General features: G+C 46.3%; 1 protein-coding gene across 1 annotated transcript; it reads left to right on the plus strand.

The window, feature by feature from the left end:
* The first annotated feature begins 5,283 nt into the window (after positions 1-5,283).
* Positions 5,284-11,566, plus strand: Marcks (myristoylated alanine rich protein kinase C substrate). Its single transcript, XM_048353939.1, has 2 exons — positions 5,284-5,953; positions 7,834-11,566. The coding sequence occupies exons 1-2, from the start codon at positions 5,852-5,854 to the stop codon at positions 8,695-8,697; spliced, it is 966 nt and encodes a 321-aa protein (XP_048209896.1). The 5' UTR covers positions 5,284-5,851; the 3' UTR covers positions 8,698-11,566.
* Positions 11,567-14,059: the final 2,493 nt, after the last annotated feature.

The following is a 14,059-nucleotide window of genomic DNA, read 5'->3' on the forward strand; positions in this document are numbered from 1 at the left end:
AATCTTTCTGTGTGAATGCCACTAGATAGCTCATAAAACACACAAAAGCAAAATCTAAAAAGTTAGAGACAGTTGGAGTTTTGACACTAATTTTAAAAATTAATGAAGCAGCCTACTCATCTAAGTTTCTATGCTTGTTATAATCATCTAAGCACAAATTTATTCCTAATACAGAAGCACAGAAGCTAAACAGCTCTGGCAATGGCTAGCACAATGTTGGGTATTTCTTTCCTCTCCAGATTGAACACCTATTTCTGAATCAGGAAGATGTGGATAATTTACAAGTCCAGATAGTTATTGTAAAGGTAGAAAACATATCTATCACACTGTAGGTCTTCCTTCCTCTCTCCTTCCCTTTAAACATATCTGTATAAGATCTTATACAGCTAATGGAAATTGAGCTCTATGATAGCAATATCTCTTTATATTTTTGTATAACTCTATATGGCTAAAATATAAATGGAGGATAGGTTGGGAGGGTGAATGTTAATCTTAAAGAAGATTGTAATGGAGGTTATTATTCTGTCAAAGATTGCAAGCAAGAAACTTTGATAGATAATGAAGCATCAGTGAGATTCATCAAACTCAAACAGGCATTCATTATTGCTCTAACATCTGACCATATCCACAAAGTCATCCTAGACCTCCAATCACTATGCTACACTTCTTACAATATAAGCAAACTCCAAATCTCCCTTATCCTCACTTTTAGTTGATGACTTCAATGGCAAAGAGAAACTACCAGAGGAGAAATCCCTCATCTTCCTGGAAATTTGTAGCCATTCTTATCTCCCTCCACTGTAGGGAACTTTCAAAAGCTAATGTCTCACCAGGCACCAGTGGCTCACTTCTATAATCCCAGCTATTCAGCAGACTGAAATCTGAGGATTGTGGTTCAAAGCCATTCCAGGCAGGAAAGTCTGTGAGACTCTTATCTCCACTGAACCACTAAAAAAGCATGAGGTAGTGCTGTGGCTCAAGTGGGAGAGTACTAGCCTTGAGTGAAAAAGCTGGAGAGCGCAAGGCTCTGTGTTCAAGTCACACACACACACAAACACATTTATAAAGAAGCCAATGTCTCCTATGTGCCTCCATCCCTATCCCCCCTGCCTGTTCCAGGTTTTATCCTATATTCATGACCTTTTATCTCTCATATCTATAAAAACTTCCTTTCCCAAGCTACTAACTTCTTCTTGATCTAATGAATTCTACCCAAGATAATAACAAGACAAAACAAAAACACTAGATGATTTCAGATTTTCTTTTTAAAAAGACATATTTAATTTGGAATCAAGAAAGTAACCCTCATCTATTGTATTGCTTTTTTTTAAGTACATCTTAAGTAAATCTTGTCTTTCACATGTTAAGACTTTTGTTTTTGTTCTGGTGCTAGTATAAGGGCTTAAACTTAGGGCCTGGGCCTTATCCCTTATCTTTTTCGCTAAGGATAGTGCTCTACCACTTGAGACACGTCGCCATTTCCAGCTTTTTTTTTTTTGCAGGATAGTTAGGGATAAGAGTCTCAAGGACTTTGCTGCCTGGGCTCGGCTCAAACCATGATCCTCAGAGCTCAGCCTCCCGAGTAGCTAGAATTAGAACAGTGAGATATTAATATAAGATGGACTCTGCAACGGACATTGTTCACCCTCATTCCTCGTTTATGGTGAAGTCTAAGCCTTCTTCCAGAATTGACTTACTACAAGCACAGTTCATATTTCAGGAGTGAATGACAGACCAGCTAGATTGAATCTCTGCCATAAAAAGAAGACAGGGGGCTTGAATGTGGCTTAGCGGTAGAGTGCTTGCCCAGCATGCATGAAGCCCTAGGTTCATTCCTCAGTACCACATAAACAGAAGAATCCTGAAGTGCTGCTGTGGCTCAAGAGGTAGAATACTAGCCTTAAGCAAAAAGAAGCCAGGGAGAGTGCTCAGGCTGAGCCTGAGTCCCAAGCCCCATGACTGGCCAAAAAAAAAAAAAAAAAAAAAAAAAAAAAAGGTAGTGGTGGGGAGGAAGGGTAGGTACAGGTTAGTGGTAGAAGCAGCCAGGACTTGGAACAGTCAAAAGGGAGTGAGCTCCATTCCTGGTTCTACCATCTGAGAAATCGGACGCTTTCCCTGGGCCTATTTCTTCATCTGGTAAAGGAGAGCAATGAAACCGAATGATGTAGTTTACCTTATCTACTGAATGACTCACTAAACAACGCAGATTCCAGGAGAACAGGGTCGGCCTCTGTCTTGTCCATTAAAAGGAAAACAAGCCCCAGATCACAGATCACATGAGCACGACAGAGTAAACCCTCAGAATTTTGTGGAATGATCCCTAAATTTCAAGTGCGAATATGGTACGAAAAGTAACTGTGAAATCTCTTAAATAAATGGCTCTTTTGGGGGATAAAGCCACATCCGGATTATTATTATATTAGAAACATCCTAAGGCAAGGGAAGTGGGGTGCACGACGTGGAGGGTGTAGTGGATCACTCCTGTAATCCCAGCATTGAGGCTGAAGCAGGAAGATTGTGAGTTCAAGGCCAGATTGAGTGGGACTCTGTTTACCACTCCCTCCAAAAAAAAAGGGCAAATACAAAGTAAGTGCATGCTTCCACCAAGGTTGTTTACAGGAGCCAATTTCCATTTTCATTCTGTCCTCTCGAGCTCTTTGATCTCATTTCGATAAACATCTTTGGCACTTTGTTTGAAATCCTTATCTCCACCAGTGAGAACACCAATCTCCGGAGAAAATCCCACTTCGTTCAACGACCCACCCGGGCTCCTTCCCCACGGTGTGGCCGGCGTCCCTTCCCAGTCCCTAGGTAAATGAACACAACCGAGCTCAGTGTCCAGCCCATCCTTCCTCGCCCATCCTCCCCTTCCCTCCCCTTTCCAGGAGTAGTAGACTTGGTCGACGGATCTTGCGATGAGGCAGGTTGGGGAGAATGAACCCTAAACTCATCACTCCCAGTTAACACCCCCAAACCTCCTCCCTGGGCCCGGTCCTACACGCTGCAAAAGCTCGGGCGGAGGGAGTCCGTATTTACACTGCTGTCTAGCCCCTGAGCTGCTCCGGTAATTGATTGGTTTGGTGGAGCCCCTGACCTCCGAATGGCCAGCCCCACCGCCCACCTCCTCCCCGCCCCGCCCCCTCCCGCAGCCATCTGCTGCGCAGTCTGTCCGCCCACCTCTCCCTAGGCACCACTTCCCCCTCGCGCCCGCCCCCACCCCTAGACGGGCTCCGCCCCTTTGCCCTCCCCGCGCCTCTTCTCCGCAATGGTTCCCCCTCCCGGTGCCCCTTCCCCCTCCCCGCGCCCCCGGCTCAGAATCTTCCCCTGAGGTTGCCTGGGAGACGAGCCGATACCAGGCAAATAGGCTTTAGAGAAAGAAAAGGGGGGAAAAAGCTACTCGGCAGCCTGGTAACAAAGGAGCAGTAAAAGCAGCACCTAAATGGGAGCTAAAGACGCGTCTAGGAGAAAAAAAAAATCTGAAAACGAGCTAGCAAACACCCCAATTTAACACTGGAGGGGGAATGCAGGGAAAGGAGCGAGATTCACGTGAGGGGGAGGGGTGGATAGCATCGGCCTTAAATGAGCATTGGGGATCTCCCGGATGGTGGTGTTTGCATCAGCCCAGTTGACTTTTCAAGTTGGAACTCGGCTATAAGACTGGGATTCGCATAGGTCCTGGCGGGCCGGGGTCTCTAGCCCAGCTCGCAGGCATCCTTACCGGGGTTCACACGTCTGTTGGGAAGCTGTATTTCTACGGAAACATGCTTACATCTGTTCTGTGGAATACGACTTCGTGCCTGATCGATGCATCGCGTGGAACCGTACAGTGGGAAAAGAGCCTTACCTAAAGGGGTTCGGCTTGGTGACTTATTTCAAAGCAGCCCTTGAACAAAGAGCTATTTGGCTTGAACCAACAACTGTCTTTTTCATTCGGAGTATGACCTATTTCCCTACAACGAGCAGAACATAAAACAGAATTCAGAACCAGCACGAAAAGAAATGAGCCATGCCCTGTTTCTCAGCTCCCCAAGAGAAAGATCCTTCACAATGCAGGATTGCTAAATGTAAACGAGAAGAGATGGTTTCGTTGTTTTTTCATGAGCAAAAATGTGGGTGGTAAAGGGATGCTTATGAGACTGTGCCCTTGATCCCACCCCCTCCCCCAGATATGTAAATGGAAGCCTTGTCTCCCTTACACTAGACTCCTAGTGTCTACTCTGGTACTCCGGTGGCCTAAGCGTGCAACGGTCAGAGAACGGTGACCCGTATACACAGGACTGAAGGCTTTTCCTCTGACCCAAGTCAGGCTTGAGGTGTCTAGGGATCTTCTTGCTGTCTCTTGACATGTAGGTAGTTCCTTCTTAGGATTGCTGTTTAGAATCTCATCGCAGCTGCCCGCCTGCCTCCCTTTTCCTCCAGGAGACACACGCGCGCGCACACACACGCATTCCGAATGAGAGTGCCTCGACGTTGGCACTAGGATGAGAGCGAGCCTTATCGACGAAAATAAGCAACATCCCAGTTGTAAATACGTATTTGTACGCTCTAGGCTGCCTCATCCCATCGCGGAGGGAAATTATGTCATTACGTGCGGCGATAAAAAGGGAAGCAGTTTCGATCTCCTGCAAATAGCTCGTCACTCTATAGTGTGAGAAAGTAATCACTACTTGGGAACGACCGAGAGGACCGATTTTGAGGAGCTCGAAAGGCCAATCTCAAAATATTTTATTTCATGCCAGTGAGGGAGGGGGAGAGAGCGTGGCTTCGGCTGTTTGCTGCTTTTGCATTTTCCACATCTGGCCTACAGACCCAATTCCGACTCACGATCATGTTTGATGAAATTCGATCTTCGTGGTTTTAAATACCTCAATATGGGACGATTTAACAATTGCGGCAGTTAAAAATGAAAAAAGGATTAAAATAAAAACACACCTCTGAACGCTGTCTGTGAAGCACATATAGAAAGCGCAGAGAGAAAACATGTTGCAAACACACAGATCCTACCCATTGTCTTTCACACTCGCACGTACAAACACACACACATAAACACCCGGGAAAGATGGGGGAGGGGAGCGAGTGGAGAGACAGACACGGTTACCGACCGACCCGAGTCAAAACGAGTCAAGTTAACGCTTTCTCCGCCCCCATCCACAAGTACCCACCCTCCCGTGTTAAATAATTCCAAACAAAGCAAACCGATCAAGGGATGCATTATTATTTTCAGGCAGAGAGAGGCGAGGGCATTTTTTTAAATTGATTTACTTATTTGGAGGACATTAATTCTCGTTCTGAGCCTGATTTTTCAAACCGTTTGCAAAGCGCGGCTCCATTGTTCGCCGGGCGCGCAGGCTCCGCCCCCTGCTTTGTGTGCGGCGTGCCGATTGGCCGGCGCGCGCGGGGGCCGCGTCAGCGCCCGCGAGCCCATTCATCTGTGCACTTGGGCGTTGGACCCCGCATCTTATTAGCAACCAGGGAGATTTCTCCATTTTCCTCTTGTCTACAGTGCGGCTACAAATCTGGGATTTTTTTATTACTTGTTTTTTTTTCCTTAAGAAAAAAACTACACTTGGGCTTCTTTTTTGTGCTCTACTTTTCCATCTTTCCTCCTTCCTCCTGCGCTGCTGCTGCTGCCTCTTGATCTCTTCAACTAGAATTTTTTTTTTTGAATCCGGAGTATATTTAATCGGTTCTATTCTGTCCTCACCACCCCCACCCCCCTCCCTCCGGTGAGTGTGCCGCTGCCGCTGTTGCTGCTGCCGCTGCCGCCACTGCTCGCCCCGTCGTTACACCAACCCAAGGCTCTTTGTCTCTCCTCTTGGATCGGTTGAGTTTCTTTGTTGAAGAAGCCAGCATGGGTGCCCAGTTCTCCAAGACCGCAGCAAAGGGAGAAGCCGCCGCGGAGAGGCCTGGGGAGGCGGCTGTGGCCTCGTCGCCTTCCAAAGCAAACGGACAGGTAAATGCTACCTGTGGTTTTGGTCATTTCTTTGGTGTCGTTCTCGAGTCTCGACGCTTCCCTTTCCCCTTCTTGATCGCGTTCCGAGACGCTTTGGGTGGAGAGGAGCGTGGCCGGATTCTCAGTCTGAAAGTTGAATGGAAAAGGATTGCCTAAAATTGCCCATTTTTCAGAGGAAGGGTCTCCCCACCCCCACCTCCACCCCCAAGGAATGGCTCCCGAAGACCTTGCCAATTCTGGAGAAGGGAGAAAAAGTGATAAGACGTCTAAAATGGCGTGATTTGGAGATTGGTAGAACGTGACTGGCTTAGATGCACCCTCCCCCCTCCCCAAGCCAGGTTGCATTTGTGTTTGGGGCCACGGAGGTATTTGAGTGGCTTTGGGTTTTGTTGTTGATACTGGGTCGCCTTCGAGATATCTAAACTGGTGTGTGTGTGTGTATGTGTGTGTGTAAGGGGGGAACAAGTGGGGATGGCGGTGGGGAAGATGAGGTTAGGTTTGTCTTAGTACACGCCTAGGCGGGCCTGCATGCCCGGGTTCTTGGAAAGGTGGCTGGCTGAAGCTGGATTGAACGGAGGCTCTCTGCCTTTAGTTGGGGCTTTCCCACTGTCCTAAATCTTTTCCTTTTTGTAGCTGTCTGTGAAATCACACACCCATTTGACTTTTCAATGGTTTCCCTGGAGTGGTGGGAGCGCTCGGTGGGTCTTTTAACGAGCTCTCCAGATGGTCATAAAGGGCAGGTCTTGGCGTTTCGGTTGGGATCGTTGGTGTGCGTGGCGCCTTGGCCACCAGCTAAGGAAGGGGCCGCCCCCAAGCGCAGCCGGGACCCAGGCAGGGAGCCACGGCTGGGTGGGCGCAGGAGGTCGGCCATGGGTGGCTGCTTCACAAACACTGGGCACCCACCACGCCTCTTTTCCTCGAGCTGAGGCCGTGCTACTTCGACTGCTCTCATCTCACTGTGGACCGGACGGACTCAGCCAAGAGGCTTAAACCCGTTAAAAATGCAGAACGAGCTGCCCGGGCGCGCCCTAGCTTTGCAGAATTACTGGCGAAGGTGGGCGTGGAAGGAGAGAGGAGATCTCGGCAATAATGGGGTCCCCCCTCCGCGCCCAGCCTTGTTGGTTTCAGGCGGCTGGTGAGGCCAAGCAGCCACCTGAGCTTTGTTTGCGGACGGTGAGGCTGCGTGTTCCGAGCTCGGGGGCGCCTCGGCCTGCGGGCAGGGCCCGGTTGGGCAGGGCTCGGTGGCTGGGCGGCCCCGCCCATCTCTGCCTGCCTGGGCCCGGCTCCGCGCGGTGGAGGCGCAGCGCCCCCTGCCGGTCCCAGGGCCGTGGGCGCGCGCTGGGCCTGGGAACGACCCTGGCCCGCCGAGCTTTGGGCTGTGATCCCCACGGGGTTCCGGCCCCCTAGGACGAAGGGGGTTGGGGAGTGGGGTGGGAAATGTAATCGGAGCGCAGACCTCCTCCTCGGGCTGCGTGCGTGGCTCGTCCTGCGAGAGCGTACGCTGGATCCAATGTGCAATGAATGGTGCCTGCCTCACCGCACCCTGAGAGGCAAAGTTACCATGGACGCCCCTAGGCACCGTGCGGCCTCGGACCCTACAGGGGACCCGCTAAGGATCGAGGCCTTTTCGGTGTGTTTAGACCCCCCCCCCCCACACACACACACTCTTTCCCCAGCAAAGCAGCTCCATGTTTTCTCCTTGGAGGAGTCTGGCCGGGACGTGCAACCCACCTCCCCACGTCTGCGGGACCGGGGACCCCGGCATCCCGGGAGTCCCGCCGGTGAACCAGGCAACGCTGGCCGCCCCGATCCGGGGGTAGGGGGCGTGGACGGCGGAGCCGGGCAGCTAACGTGACGCTCCCGTTCTTTCTGCCCCGCAGGAGAACGGCCACGTGAAAGTGAACGGGGACGCGTCGCCCGCGGCTGCCGAACCAGGCGCCAAGGAGGAGCTGCAGGCCAATGGCAGCGCCCCGGCTGCCGACAAGGAGGAGCCCGCGGCCTCGGGGAGCGGAGCGGCGTCCCCCACCGCCGGGCCCGAGAAAGACGAGGCAGCCGCCGCCAGCCCCGAGCCCGGGGCCGGCAGTGCTGAAAAGGAGGCCCCCGAGGGCGAGGCCGCCGAGCCCGGGTCGCCCACAGCCGCCGAAGGCGAGGCCGCTTCGGCCGGCTCCTCCACGTCTTCGCCCAAGGCCGAGGATGGCGCCACGCCCTCGCCCAGCAGTGAGACCCCGAAAAAAAAAAAGAAGCGCTTCTCCTTTAAGAAGTCCTTCAAGCTGAGCGGCTTCTCGTTCAAGAAGAACAAGAAGGAGGCGGCCGAGGGCGCCGAAGCCGAGGGTGCTGACGGCGGCAAGGACGAGGCTTCCGGGGGCGCCGCGGCAGCCACGGGGGAAGCGAGCGCCGCCCCCGGGGAGCAGGCGGCGGCAGCGGCGGGCGACGAGGCGGCGGCGGGCGACGACGGGGCGGCGGGCGGAGACCCGCTGGAGGCCAAGCCCGATGAGGCCGCTGTCGCACCCGAGAAGCCGTCGGTCGTCGAGGAGCCCCAGGCCGCCGAGGAGCCCCCCAAGGCCGAGGAGAAGCCGGCGGAGGAGGGCGATGCGCCCACCGCGCCCCCGGCCGAGCAGGAGGCTGTGCCAGGCGAGGAGCCCACGGCCCCCGCGTCGTCTGTCTGCGCAGCCGCAGTCGCCGCCTCGCCAGAGGCGCAGCCCGAGTGCAGTCCGGAGGCCCCTCCAGCGGAGGCGGCAGAGTAGAGGGCTGGTACTGCCGATCACCCACGAACGAACTTTTCTTCCCCGCCCCCCCCTACCCCGTTGGTTTGTTGGAGTGGTGCCAGGTACTGGTTTTGGAGAACTTGTCTACAACCAGGGATTGATTTTTATAGCTGTCTTTTTTTTTCTGTTTTCTTTTATTTCTAAAGCAGCAAATTTTTATTTTTTTTTTGTTATCCCTCATCCTTTCCCCCACAGATCCCATCTCAAATCATTCTGTTCTCACCATTCCAACAGGTCGAGGAGAATTTAAAACATCTTCCTCCGCCTTTTTTTCTCTTTTCTTTCTTTAAAATAATTTTTTTGCATCAGTATTAATGTTTTTTGCATACTTTGCATCTTTATTCAAAAATGTAAACTTTCTTTGTCAATCTATGGACGTGCCCATATATGAAGGAGATGGGTGGGTCAAAAAGGGATATCAAATGAAGTGATTGATCAGCCCCAATGGGGGAAGCAGTGGCACCTGGCTTGGGCCAAGGAGATGTGTCACTAGAATTGATGGTGTAAGGTGTAAAGGCTGTCTTTTGTTTTGTTTTGTTTTTAAAGAAAAGTTATTACGATGATGTATTTTGTGAGGCAGGTTTACAACACTACAAGTCTTGACTAAGAAGGAAAGGAAGGAAAAAAAAAACTACCAATACCCAGATTTAAAAACAAAAAAAGAAGATCATAGTCTTAGGAGGTCATTTAAACCATAGGGACTTTTCACTTATCTCCTGTTAGCTGTACCAGTCAGTGATAAAAGTAGAACTACAAGTTGTATAGGCTTTATTGTTTATTACTGGTTTATGACCTTAATAAAGTGTAATTATGTATTACCAGCAGGGTGTTTTTAACTGTGACTATTGTATAAAACAAATCTCGATATCCAGAAGCACATGAAGTTTCAACTTTCCACCCTGCCCATTTTTGTAAAACTGCAGTCATCTTGGACCTTTTACACACACACACACACACACACACACACACACACACACACCCCACACAAATTTTAAACTCAACCAAGCTGTGATAAGTGGAATGGTTACTGTTTATACTGTGGTATGTTTTTGATTACAGCAGACAATGCTTTCTTTTCCAGTTGTCTTTGAGAATAAAGGAGGAAAAAAAATCTTGAGATGCAATGGTTTTGTGTCGCATCTTGTCTATCACGTTTTGTAAATACTGGAGAAGCTTTGACCAATTTGACTTACAGATGGAATGTAACTTTGCTTACAAAAATTGCTATTAAACTCCTGCTTAAGGTGTTCTAATTTTCTGTGAGCACACTAAAAGCGAAAAATAAATGTGAATAAAATGTACAAATCTGTTGTGTTTCTTTATGTTCTGCTGATACTGAGACTTAAGTTAGTTTTTTTAGGAAGATCTTGCATGCCATCAAAAATAAATTTGGTTGTGATACTGAATCTGTTTTCAAGCTCCGAAGTCCAAAATCCATGGTATCAGATATACATGTATAGGAAGGTCTTAGAACATACTATGTCAAGTCTGTTACTGTTTATCTGCTTCTAGTTTTCACTTAGAAATTGAACATAATGATTTTTACTGTAGTTACGTAGCATGTCACGTTGAGTCACTTAGGTCAGAAGTGCTGTGACCCTAAGACTATTAAACGTCTTATAAGACTTTTTCAATTTTCTTGTCATGCTATCCCAGAACCCGAAAGTTTTATATGACTGTGAGTCTGGAATCCAAACTACACATGGGTCACGGAAAGTGGCCTAATGTGTTTCCAAGATGAATGGTGTGTTACCTGCTATTGTTAATGCTTAAAACATGGCTAATTTCCAAATTAGTGCTTTAATGATGTGTAATACCTTAAGAAAACAGGCATATATATATATATGTGTGTATATATATATATACATATATAACAAAGTAATGATGTTAAATGGACAATATTGTCAGTTGATGGGCCATTAGTTTAGTTGCAACCTTTTTTTAAAAAAAATGTATTAGCGTTTTCATTCATAGGTAGAATAATCCTTATGTGTTAATAATCTTTACTAGTTTATCTCCTCAGCTCTTTTCTACTCCCTAACTGGACTTTTTCCTTCATTGGACCCTAAACTGATTGCATTTAAGGTCTGTATCAAATACCACTGATTAATGAAGTGGAAAGCTGTCCATGCAATCCTCTTGGCTGGTTCTGGATCAGTAGAGGCTGCATGCTGAGTCAGTGAACATTTGTAGCACCTGGATGCCACAACTGACAGTCTTTAGAAAAATAACAACTTATCTTTCTTGATGTGTTTTTTTTTTCCCTTGAAATAATGGATAAGAAAGTAAATGCTTCGTGGTCTCTCTTTCCTAACAACCTTACCACTAATAAATAGAATAACATTTGGAAGGGTATGTTCTCCATCTTGTTTCTTGATGTTTGAAAGCAAATCTGGTAACCAAAGGACTGATTTGTGGGTCTTGCCCACCTTAACCAACTTTTTCTTAAATACCTAGTTGGCCAAGTACGGTGCCTGGTATATAATATAGTAGGTAGGACTCGGTAAAAGATACGGATTAAGAAAAAAAAAAAGTAACTCCCAAAGTGAGTGGTCAAAAATACTGTGTAGAAAACGATATATATATATTGTTAGGTTTGTTCTTTTTAACAGCTGGGAGTTTATGGAGATACATTATTTTAACTTAATCACTGCCTAGAACACTGGGGGTGATCTTAATAGAGTGGTGGCTTTTTCTCCAAGTAATGAAATGAAATTTGACATATCTTTTCATCCAAAGTTTTGTACATCATGTTGTTTTCTAATGGAAAAAATGTTAATATGGCTTTTTTGTACTACTAAACATAGCTTTGAGAGTAAGGAAAAATAAATAACTCTTGTACAGTTCAGTATTGTCTTATTAAATCTGTATTGGCAGTATGTGTAATGGCATTTGCTGTGGTTATAAAATACTTCCTCTGGATTATAATAATCATTTGATCCAATTACTCTTGCTTGTAAAATAAAGTTTTACCAATTGATATAATAAAGCCTGCTAAAATAGGATTTTTTTACAAATCATACCAAAGTACAATCTTTAGGAAAAAATGTAATTTTTAAGTATTAAAGGTAAGCATTTACTTTTCCTTTTTTAAAATGTGCCAGTACTGGGGCTTAAACTCAGGACCTGGGGGCTGTCCCTCAGCTTTTTTGCTGAAGACTGATGCTCTACCACTTGAGCTACCATTCCACTCCCAGCTTTTTGGTGGCTAACTGAAGAGGCTCATTGACTTTCAGTCCTCAATCTGGCTTTGAACTGCAATCCTCAGATCTCAGTCTTCTGAGCAGCTAGTCTTCAAGTGTGAGCCACCAGCACCTGGCTTACGCATTTTCTAGTGTGAGGATATACTTCAGATAGGAAATGTCTGTTGAAGGGGAGTGCAGGAGAGATCTTTGTTAACAGATCTAAATAATGGTAGAACATAACTGAGAAGCAGCGTCATTCATTTATATTTTTCCTAATGAATACATTTAACTACATTTCAGTTAAGGCTAAGGATTTGGAGTAAAATACTCTGAACTAATTTTAAATACTACTGAATAGCAGTTGGCTGAAGGGACAGTTTAATAGCCCTACTCAGTTTGAATATATAAATATTCGTTAATAGAGCTATTAGCCCCTTCCATTGAATTGTTCATTGGACAAGCTGTGTTCCCCCCATTCATTCCATTTCATGAAAGTTCATGCAGCAAAGGTATAGCAAAGAGTAGTTTTTAAAGCTTTTAATCTTCAAATCTTCCATATTAAAGTATAAATTGAATGCCCAAGAATACTATCTTGAAAATGGATAATACGTACTTTAGACTAAAGTTACACGTGAATTTGAAGAAGTTTGCTTTTGAAAATTCTCCGTGTTTCTTAAGGCTTAAAAGTATGAAATACAGATGGACTTGATTCAAGTGGATGGAATTGGCTTTTTCTATTTTTTGCCATTATTCTAGTAATGGGACAATCACAAATGAATTACAAATATATTTTTTCACACTATATAGTTGCACTTTTTCCCCCAGTTGTATATAAACACAGGAGAAATTGCTTTTTGTGTGTGTAGAATTTATTCAACCCGAGTCACCTTGAAATTCCTTTTTCAAAGACACATGGGAGGGCTGGGGATATAGCCTAGTGGCAAGAGTGCCTGCCTCGGATACATGAGGCCCTAGGTTCGATTCCCCAGCACCACATATACAGAAAACAGCCAGAAGCGGCGCTGTGGCTCAAGTGGCAGAGTGCTAGCCTTGAGCGGGAAGAAGCCAGGGACAGTGCTCAGGCCCTGAGTCCAAGGCCCAGGACTGACCAAAAAAAAAAAAAAAAAAAAAGACACATGGGAGACTGGGGGTGTTTGTTCATATAGAGCCTTGTCTAGCAAGAGCAATGAGTTCAAACCCTACTTCTGCCTTCCATCCCCAAGTAAACCACACATGGAAGTATACTGTTTATAGTGGGTACTATGTAACAAATTTTTACTTATCTCCTCCATAATAAACAGTAACAATGAACCCAGAAGTGGCCTTTCATCCAAAAATGATTGTACATTAATCAGAAAAATGTGTCTAGATTCTAGATAGTAGGTAGGTATTTCTTGTGAAAAAGTTAGTTGTGTTTTTTTTTTTTTTTAATGCTTTGGATCTTAGAAACATCAGTTAAATGAATAAACTTTTCAAGACCATGGAGAAGGAAAGCCTCATATTTGAATACATAAAAAGCATTTCATTGTAGGTTAGAAAAAAGTACTTACAATGCCTCATGAACTTGAATTAAAAATGTGAATAGAACACTTCATTCTCCTTTCTGAACCTTGCCTTTGAGGGTTCAAAGAAAAATGTCTAACACATCCTGAAATTGGGTTGTAAGACAACCATCTAATACAAAAATATGACCATTCTAAATCATCTTGTTGCTTTGATAAAAGTTAAGTTAAATACATGGCTAAATGGTGTGGTATGCCCCTAGAAAGGCAAAGAAGCATCACCTTTTAGAGGAAACAAGTTTACAGGATTCAATTCAAAGATTTCAGTGCTGTGGTGGGTAAATTAACCTTTGTGTTTTATGCTGTCATGAGCTCAGTGCTCAGCAGCCCATTCCACAGTTCTTTGCTTTCTCTGTGATAAGGGATGGTGGTTGGGGACTAACTCTTTGAAGTAGATGTCAAGCAATCTGGACTATGATTCCAGGTCTTTCCCTTCGCTTTCTCTCATACACTTCCTCTAGCCCAAAGCTGCTAAGAAGAAACTACCTCCAAAGTGCCAGTGTCCACACTTATGAAAATACTACTTCAGGAATTGTAAAATTCGCCTGAGATTCTGTGTTGATGTTACACAATAAAGATAATTTGCAGAAAGTA

Source organism: Perognathus longimembris, chromosome 9, assembly GCF_023159225.1.
Source record: "Perognathus longimembris pacificus isolate PPM17 chromosome 9, ASM2315922v1, whole genome shotgun sequence".
In the NCBI taxonomy this organism is placed as follows: domain Eukaryota; kingdom Metazoa; phylum Chordata; class Mammalia; order Rodentia; family Heteromyidae; genus Perognathus; species Perognathus longimembris.